This window comes from Ailuropoda melanoleuca, chromosome 17, assembly GCF_002007445.2.
Source record: "Ailuropoda melanoleuca isolate Jingjing chromosome 17, ASM200744v2, whole genome shotgun sequence".
NCBI classification, from domain to species: domain Eukaryota; kingdom Metazoa; phylum Chordata; class Mammalia; order Carnivora; family Ursidae; genus Ailuropoda; species Ailuropoda melanoleuca.
This window is the reverse complement of record NC_048234.1, coordinates 25,456,997-25,479,773: the sequence shown is the minus strand read 5'-3', so window position 1 is coordinate 25,479,773 and position 22,777 is coordinate 25,456,997. Positions and strand designations below refer to the sequence as shown.

Below are 22,777 nucleotides of genomic sequence, written 5' to 3'. Positions count from 1 at the left end.
AAATACTTTAAAATACTATTATTGGTTCCTTAGAAATTCAATTAATGACATGTATTTGATGAAATGGTAGTCAAATTTTTCAAACTTTTTTCAAGTCCAATTCTCACTTTCTGTGACTTAAATTAATGTCAGCAATACAATCTTAGGTGGAAAAAAATCACAAATATTTGAAGTCATTCAAAGAATCAGAGTTACTATCACTCTACCACATTGTGAAAGATGGAAATCAGTGAGGGACAACAAAAATGAGTTGTCTGTTTGTACATACCTCTAGTTGTTTTTCTTTCTCCCTGAAGTTTTTGAGTTCACAATGGTATCTGTGCATTTCTGGAGGACCAATAGACTTCTCAGTGGCTTCAAGGAGTTCAATTTTACTCAGTTTAGCAAATTCTCCAACTTTATCCTAGAGCATAAAATTTAAATATCAGTAACTAGTTATCATTTTTTTTTAAAGACTTGTTTAGAGAGAGAGAGAGCGAGCGCAGGGAGGAGGGAGAGAGGGAGAAGGACAGAGTAACTTATGCAGACTGCACTCAGCGAAGAGCCCGGCACAGGGCTCGATCTCACAACCCTGATATCATGACCTGAGCAGAAACAAGAGTCGCACACTCAAGTGACTATGCACCCAGGTGCTCCGCAACTATTACCATTCATAGATCTCCTCAAAATATATTTCACTCAAAGAACGCACTTGTTAAGATGAAACTCATTTAAAAGAAAAAAAATGTAAGATGTGCGATATAGATGAACTCTGTCCTTCATATATTATTCCTCAAAATGATAAACTAAGGGTATGAACTGTCATCTTTCTGAGAACCTTTTGAAATTTTCTAGGTCAATATTTCTAGGGTAAAGTGTTTACATATACATAATAAATAGCTTGGGGATAAAAGAGAAAACAGTTCCCTGGACTGAAATCATCATTTTCTACCACACATCATTTGGAATGTTAGAAGCTGAGATATCAGACATAAGCTAACAATGCTTTCAAATTTTAAATTTTTATTTTAGACATACATAATCGTTTCTGAATTGAAAAAATGAACTATAATTCAGTCACTAGACAGCACTCAAATTTAACATTTAATGCGCATTTTCAGGATATTTTTACTAAACAAACTTACGATATAAAGTTTTAGTATATCAAGTATTTTATACAAAAACATGATTAAGAAGTTGTTTATTAACAAAATTTTAAGTGCCTACAAATTGTAGCAAATGGCCACTCAAGTTACTCTACTTAAAAAATACAACTTAATTTCCTTTACCATATTCTGTAGTTTAAACTTCCAACTTTTTATTAAAAGAAATCTTCCAAACTACTATAATAAGATTATAAGATGAGAAGCTACCTTTTACAAAGGACTGCTAGAAAGTATTAACATTATGAGGCTTAAATAGCCTCCATTACAATATCCCTTGAAAAATATTTACATTCTCCTATCGCACGAAGAGGAAACACAAAATTTTCCCATGTGTACATGTAATTCTCTCATACCTGAGGTAGAAATTGGCACAGATTGCCCACTTGAATGTTTAAGGCTGCGACTTGCTCTTCTACTACTTTCTGGGTTGTAGATTTTTTGTTGATGAACCAAGAAGACTGATTTTTTGCCACGTCAATCTCACGGGTGATTACAAGATTTCCAGAAGTTCTGAACCTAGTTAAAAAATAATTTTAAAAATCTTTATATTCAAAATACATGTATCATTTTAGAAATATAATTCCCAAAATTCTCTTGCAACAAAGGTTGCCAGACAGGATTATTATAACTTTTATTCCTTTTGATATTCTGGCCCCTCCAAGAAGGAAACCTTGATATTTTATTGGTAATAATACATAATTGACCACATGAAGTTACCACTTATTCAACATCACAATTATTTAAACTTTTAAAATAAAATAAAGCCAATACTAATTTCCAAACACTGACAGAGGATTTACATATCTGGAGTAATTTATCCTTTAATTATCATTCTCCAATCACATGCGTTGACTGCAATTCAAAATGGGTTGGTACATTAAAGCATATAAAATTAAATGCTGAAACTTCCTCTACTTGGAAAATATATGAATGAAAACCAATTCTTGCATAAGCAGTTCCAGACATCAAAACTAGCCTGGTCATACAAGCCCATGCCTTCCTTGTCACGTACTCCCCTCTGAATTCAGAGGGGACTATATCATACACCCTCTTAACGGAACATTAAGCAATACAGAATCTGAAAGAAGGGTATTTACTTATTTCTTGCTTTTAGAAGTACTACTGCTCCACACCTCCCATCCATCTTCTTCACTGGGAATCAGCAGCATGTGGTAGAAAGATAAATTATTGGTATTCAATGGCTAAATGACAATGATAATTTGTAAATGTTGTGTATATAGACTATATTGTAATCAAAACACTCCAAACATTAAGATTTTAGAACTTAAAAAAAAGGTAGTTTTAAATTTTCATTTCTAGCAGAATGACTAATGAAGTACTCTTTTAATCTTGTTGCAAACTACAGATAATGAAATATTAAAATATATTCATAAATGCATTTATGAGTTAGCATGAAAGTAAGTAAATCTGGCCTAAATCCCAGAGCAGGTCGAGATTCGGAAGTTGAAAAATGAAATTGGCTTTTCCCCTGGGAGAATCTGTTCCACCAAATAACCTTACACATTCATTTTCATAATCTCCCAGGAGAGGGGGTGCAGACAAGGCCCAAAACTACCCAAGGTAGAGAGTCTAATAAAAACCATCCCCGAAAGACTATACCCTCAATCTAAGGGTAAACTTGAACTACTCCATCATCGTCATCACCACCACCACCGCTACCACCACCATCACTACCACCACCACCTCCACCACCACTACCACCGACAGTGAGGTAAACTGCCTGTCTCAAACTATGGCTTGAACTGCAAAAAGAAAAAAAAATTCTCCTGAAGACAGTTAATAACTGCAAGCCAGTCTCAAACAGATTAGTATATTGAAATTAGTTAGTTACATGATATACCTAAGATGCAAAAATGCACAAACTGAGAACTGTGTATATTTTGATCCTGGATTCAAAGTACCCAATGGTCTGTTGCATAAGTTAGTGAAAATTCCCTCAGCAGGAATCTACCTTTACCTTCAAAGAATTAACACAAAGTTCAAAGGGAATGGAACAGCTCACTGGAAACACACATAAATGAAAACAAACCATCAAGAGCAAGAACTAGCACAAATAAAGTAGAATCATACTGGAATTTATGGGCAGGTACAGAATAAGTATACTCACTGTATTCAAGAAATAGAAAACTGAAAAGACTTACTTATATCCGAGCGGAAAAAAAAAAAAAAAACCCAAAGGAAAAGTATCTAGAATACAGTGCAAAGACATAAAAAGATGAAAAACATGAAGGATGCTAAGAGACATGGATGACTAAGTAGAGAACTTAACATCTGTCTAATCAGAGTTCCAGAAGGGAAGGAGACAGAATGGGTCAGTGGCAATAGGAAGAGAATTTTCCGAACTGTAAATTTAAGCTCATTAAATCCCAAGCGCAAAAAAAAAAAAAAAAAAAAAAAAAAAAAAAAAAAAAAAAAAAAAAAANATCCCAAGCGCAAAAAAAAAAAAAAAAAAAAAAAAAAATCCACATCTAAATATATGATGGGAAACTATAAAACAGCAAAAACTGAGAGAGGCTTTCAAAGGCCACTTGAGCTACATGAAACTAATGACAAAAAGGGAAAAAAAAGTCACTTGAGAAAAAGAGAATCACTATCAAAGAAACTAAAATTACATTCACATCTGAAGACAATGGAATTGTACTTTGCATGTCTTGAGAAAAGACCTATCAATGTAGACTTTTATATCGAGCAAATACATCTTTCAAGATTTAGAGCAAAAGAACATCATTTTCAGACAAAAACTGAGCACTCTTGTAGAAGATCCTCGCTAAAGAAAACTTTTAAAAATATCCTGTAGCAGAAAGAAAGTGATCTCAGAGGAAATAACAAAAATGGAAGAAAAAATAAAAACCAAGACAAACCAAAAACACATGGGGTAATTCTAAACAAACACTGACGGTATAAATTAATGGTAGCTATTATGTCTAAAAAAGTTTAAAAGACAAGATAAAATTAAAATAGTTCAGACAATTATTCAAAAAAAAGTACTCTCAGGGGGCGCCTGGGTGGCACAGCGGTTAAGCATCTGCCTTCGGCTCAGGGCGTGATCCCAGCGTTATGGGATCGAGCCCCACATCAGGCTCCTCCGCTAGGAGCCTGCTTCTTCCTCTCCCACTCCCCCTGCTTGTGTTCCCTCTCTCGCTGGCTGTCTCTATCTCTGTCAAATAAATAAAATCTTTAAAAAAAAAAAAAAGTACTCTCAGGTCTATATTCAATAGGAAGATACAGACATTTCAGTCCAGACTTGTATTCAAGTATACGTATTAAAAATTCTAACAACCGCTAAAACAAGAATAGTTTCCAAAACAGTAAAGAAAAATTAAAAATCCAAAGGCAAGAGAGAAAAGAAATACTGAAAAATAGAACAAATAAAAAGCACAGAATAAGGCAGTAAAAAGAAGTCCCAACATTTAAGTCAATCAATAAATGTAATAGATAACGCACTATTTAAAAGGCTATATAAACATCCAGTTACACTTGTTGAAATGAGATACAAAAGGTATAAAAAACTTGAAATAAATGAATAAAAAAAGGTAATCTGGAAAGCTGCCACCTACACTAGTGGCAAATTAAAACACATTCTAAAGGAAATGCATCAAAAGATAGGGGTGCCTGGGTGGCACAGCGGTTAAGCATCTGCCTTCGGCTCAGGGCGTGATCCCGGCGTTATGGGATCGAGCCCCACNCAGGGCGTGATCCCGGCGTTATGGGATCAAGCCCCACACCAGGCTCCTCCACTATGAGCCTGCTACTTCCTCTCCCACTCCCCCTGCTTGTGTTCCCTCTCTCGCTGGCTGTCTCTGTCAAATAAATAAAAATAAAATCTTAAAAAAAAAAAGATAAAGAAGTCAGTACATAACAACAGAAAGTTCAACTCCACTAGGAAGACAGAACAATTTGAATCTTAGCTGCAACTAATACTGTCCTGAAGATACCTAAGGCAAAAATTGACAGGACAAGGGTAACTGACAAATCTACATAAAGGGATAATGTAACACCTTTCTCAGTAATTAAAGAATCGATATGATGAATGAAATCAACAAAAATATACAAGCTTTAACAATATAATTAATCAGCTTGAACTAACAGACAAATAGAGGAACACTGAACGTAACAAGAGCAGAATACTTATTCTTTCAACCCAGTGGGTAACAATTATGAAAGCTCACTACAAAAAGGATGTCTTGACAAATTTCAAAGGGTTGGTAACATGACCATATATTTACATACATTACTATATATTACACTATGTATTACTATAAGGTCATATATATATAGTAAAACATAAAATATATACTGTACATAACTTTACTATGTATTATTATACATTGTATTATATATACTATATATAGTATTACTATCTATTATATATAGGACCATACAGTAATATATAATGCATAGTAACAAATACAACACGTAATTTTATAGTTTTATAATATATATATTACCACAGAACTACTATCATAGTGGAAATCAATACTGAAATATAACAAGAAAATTACTATATCAGAATTTGAAACAACTTCTAATTATGAACTCATAAAGAAAATAGAACTGAAAAAATAGGTAAATGCTATATACCAAAATTTGGGGGACAAGAGCTCAAGCAATACTGAGAGGGAAGTTTTTAACTTAACTGTTTACATGAGGGAAAACAAAAGACTAAAAATTTGTATAAAAAATATCCATTTCAAGAAATTAGGAAAAGAACAAAAAAGCCAAAAAGTTTCAAGAATTAGGAAAGTATAGGGGCGCCTGGGTGGCTCAGTTGTTAAGCATCTGCCTTTGGCTCAGGGCATGATCCCAGGGTCCTGGGATTGAGCCCCACATCAGGCTCCCTGTTGGGAGCCTGCTTCTTCCTCTCCTGCTCCCCCTGCTTGTGTTCCCTCTCTCGCTGGCTGTCTCTCTCTAATAAATGAATAAAATCTTAAAAAAAAAAAAAAGAATTAGGAAAGTATAGAAAATAATGAAACAGAAAACCATGATGTAAGACAGAAACAACAATGTAGAAGTCAATTCACTGAAAAAGACTAATGAAAATGACAAATCCAATTTTTTCAAATCAAGGGGGGAAAAAACCAAGGAGGCTAACACTCCTAGGTCAAGCCACTTCTCTGCTCAAATCCTGGTGGGTTCACAGCTAACTCAAAATAAATGAAAAGTCCTTACGCTGGCCTACAAGGCCCTATGAGATGGCTCATCGGTATTTTCAGACTTTATCTCTTATTTTTCTCGTTCAGTGCAATGCAGTTACACTGGGTACGACTTCAGTCTTTCTTAGCATCTGCAGATGCTGAAATGTTGTTTCCCCAAGTCTCCCCATGCTCAACACCTTATCTCCTTCAAATCTTTGCTCAGGTACTGTCTTCTGAGTGAGAACTTTCCTGATCACCCTATTTAATACTGTAAACTTCACTCTGGCACTCCCTCCCTGTCCTTTCTTGCTCAATTTTCTACCTAACACTAATCACCATCCAATGTAATATGTATTTTACCTATGTATTTATCTGCCCCTCCCTCATGCCCCTAACCATAAATTCCAGAATGCTCTATCTCCCCTCCGTCTCAACAGATATGTACTAAAATATCTGAAATGACGCATAGATGTATGCTAGAGGTTATTCTATCCACTGTTCCATTCATTCAGTATGTGACCACTTAACACGTTTGTTCCACAGCAGTAACAACTTCCAAGTAAGGACAAGTCATTTTGTGTTTGGTATTCCCAACAAGTGACCACAATGTAACTAAAGGAGTTTAGGGAAATGCAAACCTCCCCTGTAGTTCCGGAACAGAACTCTGGTTTATGGTCACTGGTTAGATTATTAAACTAGCAGCTGTTACACACCAAAAAGTGTCTCTCTTTAGATAACTAAGAAAACAATTGGGCCTTAGTGATTCAGAGCAGAAAATCAGGAGCGCCTAATACCTGCAGCCATCCATAAAAGACTTTGAAACATATATATTAATACTTCCTCTGTATTTTATAAATATACCTGGCTTAATATATTTGTTTCAGTTGCGATATCTAAGAAACTGTTGTGATCCATTGACAACACCAAGGCTAACACAAGAATATCTTCGGCAATTTTTAAACAAATATATAATTCACACATCATATAATCCATTTTATATATGCAAATCAATGCTTTTTTAATTGTGGTAAAATGTACATAACATAAAATTTACCATTTTAACCATTTTTAGGTGTGCAGTTGAGGAAATATGTGTATCAACAACAGTTAACATATGCACAAGGTTCTACAACCATCACCACCATCTAATTCCAAAATATCTTCATGACCCCCAAAATGACCCCAAACCTGTTAAGCAGTCACTCCCCACTCCTTTACCCCTCATTCCCAAGCAACCACTCATTTTCTGTCTCTGTGGGTTTGCCTATTCTGGACATTCCAGAGACGTGGAATCACACAGTATGTAGGATTTGTGTCTGGCTTCTTTCACAAAGCATGTTTCCCAGGTTCATCCATGTTGTCGGATCTATCAGTACCTCATTCCTTTCTACGGCTGAGTAAGTTGTCCTTGTATGAATTTGTCCCATTTTGTTTAGCCATTTATCAGATGATACACATTTGGGGTGTTTATAAGTTTTCACTATTAAAATTAGGAAAAAGCTAATTTTGTGCAAATGAGTAAATATTCTCTAGAATAGTAACTGGATCGAAGATTATTTCATCCAAAATCTGATAATATACTGCCAAATAAGATGTGCTGCTTAGATTTCCACAGTGCACGGCAGGATTCACTTCTCTATACCTTCATATTATTAAATCTTATTTAAAAAATTTTCTAAACTAAAAGAAAAAAAAATCCTCATTTTGATTTCCTTCAAAACTGATCAGTTATCACTAATGAGTTGTATCCTTTTTATACTTATTGGCCATTTATATCACTTGGTGTTAAATTTCTTTGCTTATGTTCTATAAGTTGTTTGTAATTTTTACTGACTTGCTTGAGACACTGGTATTTTGGTAATTTTAAGATATGTACATGTTGTTTGTGCAGAAAATGTTTTCTCCCACCTGTCACTCATTTTTAACTATGGTACCATTATTTTCAGCTGGATGTGTATGGAATCTAAATTTCCTACCTTCCTTTTTTATGGTTATTAGTATCCTATTCTGCTTGAAATAGGCTTTCCTTTTCTGAAGATTTAAAGTTTGTTTTGGGGCGCCTGGGTGGCACAGCGGTTGGGCGTCTGCCTTCGGCTCAGGGCGTGATCCCGGCGTTGTGGGATCAAGCCCCACATCAGGCTCCTCTGCTGTGAGCCTGCTTCTTTCTCTCCCACTCCCCCTGCTTGTGTTCCCTCTCTCACTGGCTGTCTCTATCTCTGTCAAATAAATAAATAAAATCTTTAAAAAAAAATAAATAAATAAATAAAAAATAAAAAATAACCTACATTTTTTTCTACTATTTTCAAAGTTACATATCTTTTCAGTCAGCCTTTAACACATCTAGATCTATGAGCAGGGTGTTTGATAAAGCTCTAAATTTGTTTAAGAAAATTAATAGCCAATTAGTTCACCTCAATTAAAGTTATTTATAGTCCACACTTAAACTGCCATCTTTACAATAAATTCTCACATACATTTAGATCTCCCTATTTTTTCCATTCTGCTCCTCTAATTTTCTGTACAAATACCATATTATCAACAACTTCATAGTACACTTTGACATCTGGTACACAGATGTCTTACTTGTGGTACTGTTTTTTCAAAATCTTCTTGGGTTTTCCAGCACATTTAGTCTCCCAAATGAATTTTAGAATCAACTTTAAACTTACCTGTTGATACTCTGGTTGGAATTGTATCAAATTTATACATTAATCTGGAAGGATTGACATGTTGAAAATGATATTAACTTTATGTTTCTAAGAACACTGTATGCTTCTCCATTTATTCAGGTCTTGGTTTTGTATCTTTCAGTAAAATCCTATCATATTTTAATAAATTGAGTATAATCTTACTTGTTTTATTTCTGTGTGTGCCTATTTTTTTTCTGCCTATTTCTCGTCACTACATAAATAAAACATTCTCTCACAGTTTTTGAGTAAAAAGATCATTTCCCCATATCCTATAAAATGATGAGGTTATCAGATGATCTTTAAAAGCTATTTAAGCTCAAAAATTCCATGACTTTTGATAAACACTAGAAAAAACACTCACTAAAAATCAACTAAAAGGTGTATCTGTGTTTAAAAGACAAAGTATATACACCAAGGATGGTTAACCGGTTCATCTTGAATCCTAACTCTGATACATCAGAAATGGCTGCCAAGAAAGGTAATTTAACAACTCTACTGAAAGAAAAATCTTACAATTTAGATTTTAAAAGATGCATAAAAAAATAACTTGTCTGGATACAAAAATCCTTTAAATATTATTTCTAATATTTATGCCATAATGCTATATTATTACTCTTTCCTAAAGTCATCACGAAAGCATGAACATAAGGAAATTGTACAGGAAAAAGGGGTTTCAGCACTTTTAACACTTACAATTCAATTTCAACCATTCCTTTGGAACATCCTCTCTTCACAAAAAAACCAACCTAGAACAAAAAAGACAAAGTGCACTGAGTGATGACATTCCCAGGTTATCAGATTCAGCAGTCATTATTATTTGTCAAATTAAAATTTTGTCAACACCTATTTTCTCTGTCCACTCCCATCACTTTCCCAGATTTGGGAAACTGGTTTCCATTGTTTCCTCCCACAAGTAACAATACCATTAGTTACCACGGACTGAGCATTCGATGTGCCCAAGAGCCTCTTACACAGCTTGTGACAAAGCCAGTAAGCGATACAGAGCAAAGAACTGAACCCACGTAACATGGCTCCAGAGTCTGTGTACTCAGCCTCTCTACTAAACACTCTCGGGAGAGGGAAGAAAGCCACTGGGAAAACAGGTTCTACGATTTAATCATAGAGCTTTACCAAATCTCCTTATTACCAACGGAGACTTCTTTGGAGTTGCACAGATTAAATATTAACAGCCACTCTAAGATCCTGTTATTAATCCTGTTATTAATTAAGATCCCATCCTGTTATTAATGAGGACATAATTGTCATTTTCTTAAAAAGAGGAATACACATAGTAAATACAATTTAAGTACAATTTACACAGTAAAATAGACCTAGTCTATTTTAAATACATACATGACCATAAACTTGAAGAAAGACCCTGGGCCTAAAAAAAAAATCAGACTGGATCTTCAATCAGGCTATAAGTAAGTAATTCTTTAAAAAAAAAAAAAAAAAAAAAGTGGAAAACACACCTTGCAAATAATTATCTTTTTAATAGTGGTAATAGCAGTGATGGCAACAATCAGAACCACAACAAAGAGCATTTATTAAGCATTATTATGCTAAGCAATTTATAATTTTCTTAAAACTCATGAGCAACCTCAGGAGGTATGTATTATATCCATCTTATAAACGATGAAACTGAGGCCCAGAAAGATGACAAAGGAGGTCTGTCCTCGTAACTAGAAAGTACAGCTTGATTAAGAGTACATGCTTTCACACACACCATCCAGGTTCCAATCTCAATCCTGCCATAAAGGTGTAAGTTGCTTGACTCTGACCAAGTTACTTAGCCTCTCTGTTTTAGTTTCTTCATAAACAGGAAAAACAATGGCATTTTTGTAGGAGTGCTATCTGCTCATTAGCTTGCATCAATTAAAATACTTGGAACCAGTAAGAAAAAAAATCACAAGGCAGTTCTTATAAAGCATACGTATGGATGGTACAGAACATGCTAGTGTTAAATTTTCATATTAAGACTTAACTATAAATAAAACAGTAAAAATATTTTTGCTGAGACCTTGTGCAACCCCTAAATGCATCTGGGGATACCCAAAGGTCTGCAATCTGTCATCTGAGAAACGCTGCACTCCACAACCTTCTTTAAAAACCCTACCACTCAAGGGTAAGATCTGTCTTCTTCATGCCGAAAATAAATGGGAAGGTTGGTGGAAACTGTTACAAACCAATCCGTTCTGACTGAACAGTTTGGAGTACACTCCAGCAGACCGTTACACAGAGAAAGGATTTAATAAATGATTTTTAACAATTAAAAAACTATACATCAAAATTTATAAAAATCTGGTCCTTGGAAGTTATCTCCTCCGACCCCCTTAACTTAAAGAAAAACTGGTCTAGACAAATGACTAAAATCGCAAAGTTAATTATTAACAGAGCGGTATCTGAGGATTCCACCTCATAAATGCCTCCCATGTAGCATTAAAAAAACCACAAACACACATATTTTGAACAGGTTTATTTATAATCTTAAGGGTGTATGCTTCAATCTTGTAATCCTACATTACACTGTAAGCCTGGCTAAAAAACCTATGATGCCATTTTAATAATATTGCAATATTCCCAGTAGATTTAGAAGAATATAAAGAATCATTTAACTTTTACAACCATTTTGCAGTGGGATAACTCAAGTCTCAAACTTCCTTTTAAAAACATAATTTTATGTGAAATATACACCAAACATTATGTATAAACTTCATACACTATTTGAAGGAACAGTAAAACAACCAAGCATCTACCACAAATTTAAGGAATTGAAAACTGCGTATCCGACATTCCCTGTATAACTCAATACTGTTGTATCCTCCCTCAACAAATGTAATGCTGTCTTGTTGATCATCCTTCTGCTTTTCTTCAGTTTTGCTATATACATATATCTCTTCAAATATTAATACACTATTTTGTTTTGACTATTCTATAAATTCATATTACATACATTCTTCCAAAATAGCATTTTTCCTTAAAATTACATTTTTGAGATTTAACCAATGAGCTAAGCATTATTTTCACTGGCATGTAATATTCAATTTTGACTATAATAGGATTTCTTTAAAAACAATACTGCTATAAATACTTCAACACTTTTGCCTAATATTAATGTACAAGGGCTGTCTAGGAGAATTTTGAGTGATTGTGTACATGCACCTGCAGAGTCACAAGGTAATGCCATTTTCCAAGACTACAGATTTCGAGTCCCACCAAGAGTGCATCAGAGTTCCCATTGCTCCATATCCTTGTAAGCACATAGCATCGCCAGAATTCTTGTGACTTTGAGGAATATACCTTGCCAGGATTAATGTGCACTTCTCTGATAATTAGTGAAGTTGAGTATCTTCTCAGACACAGTTGGCCCTTGAATAACACAAGGGGTAGGAGTGCCAACCCCCTGCACAAAAATTTGCATATAACTTTTCATTCCCCCAAAACTTAATAGCCTACTGCTGATCAGAATCCTTACCAATATCATGAGCAGTTAATACAGATTTTGTATGTTACGTGTACTACATACTGTATTCTTACAACTACAAAATCAAGTTACTAAGAAAATCATATGAAAAATACATTTACAGTACCATACTGTATTTACTGAAAAAAATCCGCGTACAGGTGGACTCGCACAATTCAAACCTATGCTGTCCAAAGATCAACTGTATTTATTGGCTGTCTGAGCTGCCTCTTCTGTGAGGTGTCTGAGCACATCTTTCATCTTAATTGTTACTGTTTTGCTTATTAAAAAGCCTAAATACCAATCTTTTGTTATATGGGTTATATATACCTTCTTCCAATTTGTGGCTTGTCTTTTTCTTTATGGTGTCTTTTGATAAAAGTTCTTTATCAGTATTTTCCTTTTCAATCTATACTTTTACTTAAGAAATTTTTATTTAACCCAAAGTCACAAAGATATTCTCCTCTACACCAGTATCTACTAAAACTTTCCTGATGAGTCACAGTTAGATCTCCAATCCACTTGGAATTGATTTGTGTACAAGTGTGAGGACAAAACTTCATTTCTTTTTTTCCTATGCAACCAACCGTCTCAGTACTATTTATCCATCTTTTCCCCATTTATCTACAATGTCAGTCATCGTAAATCAAGAGTCTACTCATCATGGCTTTGGATCTGGACTTTTCACTCTGTCACAGCACATGGTCTGACGTCTTTTCCACCAGTACCACAGTTTTTTGTGTTTTTTTTTTTTTAATATAGTTGACAATGTTTTTAGTTTCTGATACAATGATTTGACAATTCTGTACATTACATAATACTCAAAACAGTATGTATAGTTCTCATCTGTCACCGTGAAGTTATACTATACTAATACTACTTGCTATATTCCCTACGCTGTGTTTTCATCCCTATAACCTACTTGTTTTATAACTCGAAGTTTATATCTCTTACTACCCTTCACCTGTCTCACCCAACCCACCTCTTCTTCCCCTCTGGCAACCACCAGTTTGTTCTGTATTTGAGTGTTTCTGGGTTTTTTATTTTGTTTTTTAGATTCCACACACAAGTGAAATATGGTATTTATCTTTCCCTGAGTTATTTCATTTAGTGTAACACCCTCTAGGTCCATTCATGTTGTCACAAATTCAAGATTTCATTCTTTTTTATGGCTAATATTCCATACAATGTTTTCATTTACTGTAACTTTGTGTTAAGTCTTGATTTCTGATAGGACAAGTTTTCCCATTTGGTTGAATTTCTTTAGGAATATCTTAGCTGTTCTTGGCCATTTCTTTTTTCACCTAAATTTTAGAACCAGCTTGTAATTTGCTATGACAGTATTGGGATTTCGACTGCAATGATGCTCAGTATGTATATGAATGTGAAGAATGACATTTTTACAGGTCTTCCTGCCCATTAATACAGTATGTCTGTCCATCTCATCAAACTCCAATATTTTCAAATAAAATTTTATAATTTCTAAATATAGGTCTTATGTCTTGTTAATTTATTGCTACATAACTTGCACTTTTGGTGCTACTGTAAATATCTATTTTTAATTGCATTTTTCTGTTGTTAGTGAATGGAAATAGAACAGATTTTTGTTAAATAATCTTATATCTAACAATCCTGACAAATTTCCAGATTAATTCATCAGAAGGCTTATCTGGAGTCGCTTCTGTGGTTTTCATTCCAGACTTTCATAAAACCTGTAAATGACGGTTTTCTAACTCGTATCTTTTGTCTTATCTTACTCTTCTATAGAACTTCCAGTACAACGTTGAGTAGCAGTGTTAGTAGGTAACCTTGACTTGTTCCAGAACTTACTGTATATTTTCACTTGTCTTTTATGTAATTTAAAAAGGTAGGTTTCCTCTACTCTTAATTTGCTAACTTTTTTTTTTTTTATCATAAATTACTGTGGAATTTAGTGCTTTTTCTCTACCGAGGGGATCATCCAGTTCTTTAAAATGTGATATGTAGGGACGCCTGGGTGGCTCAGTTGGTTAAGCATCTGCCTTCAGCTCAGGTCATGATCCCAGGATCCTGGGATCGAGTCCCGCATCGGGCTCCTTGCTAAGCAGGGAGCCTGCTTCTCCCTCTGTCTGCCGTTCCCCCTGCCTATGCTCTCTCACACTCTCCCTCTCTCTCACAAATAAAATCTTAAAAAATTTTAAAAATGATATAAAAAATAAAAATAAAACATGTTAATTTTTTTCTAATGATCAATCTCATTCCTGGAATAAATTCTATCTGGTCATGATGTATTATGCATTTTATGTATTAGATTCAACAGACTAAAGTTTCTTTTTCTTGAGATTTTTGCTCCTATATTCATGAGTGAGACTATCTTTAAATTTTCTATCCTTGATGGACTCTGGTATCGTAATATTCTGATACAGTCATATTCTCTGTATAAAACAGGAAATGACTGCTGTTAGAACTAATAGCTAATGGTCTTTGGTGTTCTAAAAATTAACAGCTGATTTTTTTCTACTAAGTCAGTTCTGATCATTTATATAGTTGGAGAAACCTATACATTCATAACTTTAAGAATTAAAGCTTTACTAGCATAAAGGTGTTCATGTTTTGTTTTGGGAGGAGATAAACCAATTTTATTGTCTATCACTATGTTATACAAAAATCCAGGAATAAAAGATTAGTAGAGAAGAAATAAATGGATAGGAAATTAGAAGACAATGGAAATTTAAATTTGAAATATTTTCCGTGATATTAGGATAAAAACCATTTCAAAATACGTGTGTGCCTAGCTTCAGGGTAGGCTGTTCCCTGACCAAAGCCTGCCATACAATTCAGGTGTTCGAGGTCCTGCCTGCTCTACCGGCTCCTGACAAAATGTCTGTGATCTTCGAGAAAAGCACCGTGCTCCTGGTGCTCCAGCGCTGTGCTGAGCTCTACCCACTCATCTGCTGGGAAATCCACCAGGTGATCATATAAGGCCCAGTCCAGGGGGTCAGTGCCGAGTGTGTAATTCAGATCTTTCCACTCAGACTCAGCAATGGACTGAAAGTGTCTCTCTCGACGTTCTCTTCTTGCCCAGCCTCATCTTCTGGATAGTTACGGTCCAGCACCAGAGGCTTCTTGCCCCCAGTATTTACAACTTCGACCACGAAATTGGGAGTGGACGTCCACTCAGGCTATTCTTCAACCTTCTGCCCTTGGAAGGGCTCCTTCTCCCCATCAAATGTTGGCAGGATACTATTGCTAATGTTGAAAGGGACAGTGATCTTTTCTCCTGCAACTTTCTGCACTAACTTGGCTTCTGTCCCATATACTTCTAGCTCCCAACTTCCAGACATCTTGGGGAGGGATTTATGCCTCCATATGGCCTTTTCACCCTCAATTTCATCAGTCAGCCATTCAACAAAAGCTCTGTGCCCCTGGGTGTGCAGTGCACCGCAGCCGCGGGGCCTGTGGGAGCGCGGGAGACTGGGCAGCACAGACCCGAGCCACACGGAGCTTTGGGCTGCATGCATGGCCTGGGCGGGGGCTGCAGCAGCGGCTGAGCCGGATGGGCGAGCAGGGCCGGTGCGGCACTCGGTGGCTGAGTGGCCCCGGAGCCCAGCACACAAGGCGCTCGGCATGACAGAAGCAGCTTCGCAGCAGCTGACACAGGCAGGCCCTATAATATTCTCTCGCACTCATGTAATGCCCTGGTGGTTGGCATCCCGGCAGCGCATGAGAACTCCAGTTCTCCGGCAAGGCCACGGTAGGACTGCATTTGCTCATTCCCTCTGATGGAAGGTGTGGTGTTTTAACCAGCCTTGTCCAATGAAAATGTGAGTCAAACAAATACTTATGACTTTTTGGAAGAAATTTTAACAGCCAGTCCCTTTCCTGAGGTGGCAATCATGGGACTATGTATTGAAATGAAGACTCGATCAGCCTAGGTACCCAAGTGACCACAAACGGCCTATACTGGATAAGTAGCAAGAAGAATTAATCCTTTGTATTTTTAAACCACTTAAATTCCAGGGTTGTTTCAACCATCATATATCTTTTATTACTTTTTCTACATTCCTCTTTTCTACTTTATCTACTCCCCACAACCTTCTTCTCTAGAAATTACTGACTTCTGGCAGAGGGAAGTGGGGGACAAAACAGATGAAGGAGATTAAGAGGTACAACCTTCCAGTTATAAAATAGGATACAGGGATGTAATGTACAGTTTAGGGAACAGAGTCAATAATACTGTAGCAACTCTGTATGATGACATATGGCAACTAGGCTTATTGTGGTGACCACTTCATAATGTACATAAATATTGACTATATTGTACACCTGAAGCTAATATACATCAATTATTCTTCAATAGAAAATAGTAGTAATTCTCTGGAAGATTTTCTTTTTTTCTCCACTATATTCAGAGTTAACAATCAGGTAAGTAAGTAACCCTGTGTCCCACTCTGCAGTGTTATTTTTCCTACTAAACAGAGTGCTTGACTTCTAGTTTTATCTTCTAGCCTTCCCCTACCTTCAGGATCCCCAGTTCAGAGTAATCAAATGTCTTTAGGGCACAAAGTCAGCAAATGCCCCTGGGGAAACAACTCCAGAGCTTGCTTAACTCTTCGGATCCACACAATTTTGTTTCTGCCCGCGGTAAATGTACCTCACCTTTCCACAAGCCCAACGACACATTTAAAATTCTTAGAAATAGTATAAAATGTCTTAAGTGTTACACACTTGGAGAATTCTCTAGGTGCATAGCCCAAAATACTTCTAGAAATGGCAATCTCCTCCTGGCAGTTCTACACACCAACTTCACTCTTTACGTTCAAGCTCTACATCTTTGTTACACCCAAGGAAGTGAGACAAAGTGATTTGTTACTAAAAGCAAGTCACAACTCTGAATTTCTTTTTTTTAAGTACTTATGTTAACTCACCTTATCCGCCCGTCCCATAAAAGCAGGTTTGCCTGCTAATCCAAGACAAATGGCACACACGATGCTAGACTTTCCTGTTCCATTAGCTCCAATAATCATATTCAGATGAGGTCCAGGAGATACTTCACAGACATCATACGTTCTGAATTATAAAGAGGTGAAATTACTAAGACATAAGAATATTTTCTTTACAAAAACATTTATTCTTGCTTACATTATCTACAGGTTTCCGTGAGTTCCTTTAAAAGCCAGACAACCTTACATTTTAATGTATGTATACATTGTTAATAAACTAGAGAGAAAATAAAAACTCAATGGAAGAAATGAGAAAATAATGCATATCTGAAATAAGAATATGAGTGGGAAAATAAGATTTCATCAACCCTTTTCAAATAAAAGTCTGCTGAATAAAGCAAATTTGATGATTTATCCCTTTTTAATAATTAAAATACATGAGAAAATTTATCAAAGCCATTGTACACATAATTTTTAAAATTTTATGTAAGACAAGCCATGGTTCATCTGAAATCTGTGAATTTTACATTTATATTTCTCTTGAATTAAAATGCTTAATAGCAATTTCTCACATTTTACTAATTGAAATAATCCAAATTTCTATTCTAATTAAAAACTGAAGATGTCTATCAATTCAATGGTTTCATTATTAATTTTTTTAAAAATCCATTTCTTTTAATTTGTTGCCAGAGACTCCCCAAAAGATCCATTGTTGGTCTGTGTTCAAATAAATGTTATTCCTATGGGAAGAAACAAGAATGCATCATCACCAAGCACTTTCATAACATTCCCTCAGCTCAGAAAGCTGCCTGCTGCCCAGCAGTTTTCATTAACTATCTGGGACAGTAGCACCTAATCCTTATTATTCACCAAGGACAACTAAGGCAAAATGTGAAACAAAGGGACTCAGATAATCTTCTACTTTGACTCTGAATACCCCGAATTAGGACCCATAAGTAATATCCTGTTCCCACATGGTTTGAGTTAGCTGCCAACTACTTGCCCAAGAATAAAAACTTACCCTGCTACTAACCTGCTAGGTATGTAAATAAGTCAACCAAGCACACTTGCACTTCAGTACTCAAATAATCTGAAATGCCACGTGGTAATAAAAGTAAATACAGGAAGTAAACAAGTATTTTCTGACAGGTTTCAACCCTACATCTCCACACAGCATCTACCTACTTTATCTTTTCAAATGCTTTGTTCTGTTCGAAGGTGGATCATAAAGAAACCCTTCCTATGATGGTTAAAATGAAACTAATTTGGAGGGGCGCCTGGGTGGCACAGCGGTTAAGCATCTGCCTTCGGCTCAGGGCGTGATCCCAGCATTATGGGATCGAGCCCCACACCAGGCTCCTCTGCTATGAGCCTGCTTCTTCCTCTCCCACTCCCCCTGCTTGTGTTCCCTCTCTCGCTGGCTGTCTCTATTTCTGTCGAAAAAATAAATAAAATCTTTAAAAAAAAAAAATGAAACTAATTTGGGAACTTCAGGCATCTGGAAAATGACCAGCCGTTAGAACTTAATTCCAAAACACGAAGCCCCATTCTTTCAACTTTTCAATTTCCTGCTGTAAAATCTCTATGCCACTCTTTTACTAAAACAGTGATGTAACTGATGTTTAGGATAAAAAAAACAAGAGGAAAAAGAAGAATTCCTGGCTTATAACATACACATAGATATTATCAACCAAAAGTTGTCAAAAACAAAACAAAAACCCACACAAACAAAACAAAAGAAAGCCTCCCCATTAAAAAAAAAAAAATTAGTTGGTCTGACTCTATATTTATTGGTAATTCCCTTTTTTCGATTTTCCTTTTCTCTGAGCTCCTCCTGAAAAGAGCTGTTNCAAAAGAAAGCCTCCCCATTAAAAAAAAAAAAATTAGTTGGTCTGACTCTATATTTATTGGTAATTCCCTTTTTTCGATTTTCCTTTTCTCTGAGCTCCTCCTGAAAAGAGCTGTTGTCAAATGCCCGCTCTCTTCTCCATCTATGTACTTTGCCTGGTATTTCTTATATTCTCCATGACTTCTGGTAGGATCTACATGCTGAAAGTCAGCCCATGTGACCTACAGATGCAACTACCACTTCCAGAACTCTATTTGGACGTTGCGTAACAGTCGCCTCAAACTTCCCACATTCAAAACTAAACCCACTATGTTTCTAATCCAAAACTACTCTTGTGGTCTCTTAGTGAATGGTATCACTCGTCCCACTGCCCAAATCAGAAACCCAGGCATTAGTTCTGCATCGTCTTTGATTCGACCATCTTCTTCCCCTCTGGCTCCCATCATCCAATCAGTTACCACGTCATGTTGGCAGACATGCAATTCTGAGATCACTCGTTAAGAAAAATAAGAAAATATAGGGGCACCTGGGTGGCACAGCGGTTAAGCGTCTGCCTTCGGCTCCGGGCGTGATCCCGGCGTTATGGGATCGAGCCCCACATCAGGCTCCTCCGCTATGAGCCTGCTTCTTCCTCTCCCACTCCCCCTGCTTGTGTTCCCTCTCTCGCTGGCTGTCTCTATCTCTGTCAAAAAAATAAATAAAAAATCTTAAAAAAAGAAAAAAGAAAAATAAGAAAATATAGGACTCTTTGGAATTTACCTCTTGCATCATCTTTTTCTACTTTCTACCTCCTTCCACTATTCTCTAATCAGACCTCCAAATTCTACCTATCGTGAACTTCTTTCAGTTTCTCGACTATCTTTCTGTTACTCTGCAAGCCTTTGCACATGCTATTCCATCAGGCTAAAAATCTCTCCCTCCATTCCCGACCCTACTGGACTTGGTTCACTCCCAGGAATTCTTCCAATAACTACTCTTTCAGGCCACTTCGGTTCTCTAAGCACATCCCTCCTCCCTTGTTCTTAAAACTCAGCGTCCTCTCATCATGAAAATAAACAGGGTAGCTCTGCACTTTGCAGCCACCTCTTCCTTCTAGTCACATACAAACTTTATTTCCTCACATTCATTCATCCTTCTAGGACTTGCAAAATGTTGTGCTTACCCTGCTTTAAAGGGTAAAAGAATTCCTAATTGCAGAATGCAGTGGGCTCTTTGCAGTCCTGTTATCCAACTCCAGTGTAGCAGATAGTATTTTTGAAACACTTTTCCCCCCAGGCTTCTTAGAGACTACTCTCCCACGGTTCTCCTCTTACCTCCCTGAACAGTTCCTTCTCTGTCCCAGCTCCTCTTCTGCTCACCCTTACATGTTGGCATTGCTCCAGGACTCTAGTTGGCCTTCTATTCCTATTTATATTTCCTTTTGGACAAGCTCAACCATTTCTGCAACTTCAAGAATCACCTATATGCATGACTTCCAAATCTCTCACCTGTTTGCATTTTCCGGACCCTTAAAACGACTACTTAGGGAAGATCTTTTTTAGACATGCCACAGGAAACTTGAAATCGCGGGATCCAAAAAGCATTTATTATTACTCTCCCCAAACTGCCCCCTCTTCTGTAAAGGATCACTTCTGACCAAGAGCCAAAAAAGAACTTGAGAAAAATACTGCATAACTCTTACGCTCAGGCCTCTTAATCTGCAGCCAGATCCTGTCAAATCTCTTCTTTCCACTACTTCCCACTGCTCCTCATAGGTTCAAACGCTCATCATCTCTCATTGTTGTAAGTCTTCTTGCCTCCAATCCTGTACCCTTTCTAAATCATCCCTCACACAACTTCCAGTGTGAAATGGAAATCACATGTCATTCCTTGCTGAAAATGCATCCTGGTCGCTGAGAGGATGAAGATGGAATTCCTCAGCATAGAAAACACAGATCCTCAATAGCTGCCTACCCCTTCAGTATCATTTCTGTCCAAGTCACTCACATCCTACGCTCTACTCATACTCAAATACTAGACACTTCCTAAATAACAACAACCTGTTTCAGGCAGTTCCTCCGGGCTACAGTGCTCTTCCCTTAAGACTTTAGTAAACCTCTTGTACAAAGCCCTTTCTCACAGTTATGGATGAAGTTAACCACTTCATCCTTTGTGCCCCCAAGGCATCCTGATACATACATACATATATGTGTGTGTGTATAAGATTATGGTAGGTAACTCATTTGACTTTATTTTATCTTTCCTGATCTGGATTCAAATAGCAATTCAGCTACTTATTAGCAGTATAAACATCGGTACGTTAACCTTTCTGAGCTCATCAATGGAGATGAAGAGCTGTTTTAAGGAAAGAATGAGAGTATTGTGTAAATAAAGCATCTACTTCTATACCTGGCACAAGATAGATAACCTGGGGGGGGGGCGGAGGGGGTGAGGAGGACAACGTTGGTATTCTCACCACAATTCTGTTACCCTAAGCCACCATATGCAAGCTTAAAAAAAAAAAAGAGACCCTGACCAAAAAAAACCTGTAAACTGGTAGAGATACACAGTATTTGTGTTAAGACATATTTACTAAATTCTAAAACGATTATTATGATTATTAGTCATCTGGAGAGACAGAAAAGGAAGCAGGGGGAAAAGCTGGATTTGGAGGGGTCAAGGGTCTGCTGGGAGGCCCAACAATTGAGAGGAAGGCTTAATTTTCTTGTACCTTTCCACCTCCATCCGGGACAACCTTCACCATTTTGTCCACCTAGCAACTGCTTACTCTTAACAAATCTACCACAGCATCTCTGCTACTGTGATTTAACTGTTGCTTCCTCTGAGTTCCAAGCGCCCGCACTTTTGTGCATTAGAGATCAGGTCCTCCCTCTGGAGGCCGTGACTCCCAGGCGGCAGAGATCCATTCCCTACCACGTCCACTGGCCGCCGGACGACGCCTTCAGAAAACGTTGGCTGAATGAATAAAAAACCCGCAGCACACCCGACGCACACTTCACCACCCCAACACAGACGTCAATCCTCAGGGTAACCCCGGCTCGAATTCACGGCCAGACCCCCAGCCGGCGCATATCCACCTCCCCCCTCACCCACCCGCGCAGCCTGCGCCCCCCGCCCGCGGGCCCGCTCGCCTCCCCGCCGCGGCGCAGCCTCCGGCCACTCACAAGAAGTTCTCCATCACGATGCGGACGATAGAGCCTTCCACGAAAGGCCTGGACGACTGCAGCGGCAGTGGCGGCGGCGCCGCCGGCGGGGCCGAACTCTTTCTCTTGCTCGGGACCTCCGATGAGGGATCTCTCGGGAGAGCTCTCTTGGAGGCCAGTGTGCTCGGGGCCGACGTCTTCCTGCTCGGAGTCGCCATCCTGGCTTCCCCTCCGCCCCGCAGGCGCTTCCGTTCCCACCGACCTGCAGCCTCGGCGCCCCTGCGCCCGGCTCCCGCGCGAACTGCTCGGCGCGCGACACTGCCCGCGAGCCCGCCCCGCGCCTGCGCAGTCCCGGCCCGGCGGCGTCAGCGGGCCGCCCCGCCCCTCAGCCCCGCGCCTAGGCGGCTGC

The 22,777-nt window shown here is 37.6% G+C and overlaps 1 protein-coding gene and 1 pseudogene across 1 annotated transcript in view; both read right to left on the bottom strand.

Annotated features, from left to right (window-relative positions):
• The window catches only part of SMC5 (structural maintenance of chromosomes 5), a 97,321-nt gene extending 74,624 nt beyond the window's left edge, over window positions 1–22,697 (bottom strand). Inside the window, exons 1-5 of the mRNA XM_002914739.4 lie at window positions 22,390–22,697; window positions 17,362–17,503; window positions 9,685–9,737; window positions 1,499–1,661; window positions 269–403 (exon numbers count right to left, since the gene is read on the bottom strand). Coding sequence (XP_002914785.1) covers window positions 269–403; window positions 1,499–1,661; window positions 9,685–9,737; window positions 17,362–17,503; window positions 22,390–22,586 — 690 coding nt within the window. The 5' untranslated portion in view covers window positions 22,587–22,697. The remainder of the gene's footprint in view (window positions 1–268; window positions 404–1,498; window positions 1,662–9,684; window positions 9,738–17,361; window positions 17,504–22,389) is intronic.
• LOC117796983 lies at window positions 14,622–17,354 on the bottom strand (annotated as a pseudogene).
• Window positions 22,698–22,777: the final 80 nt, after the last annotated feature.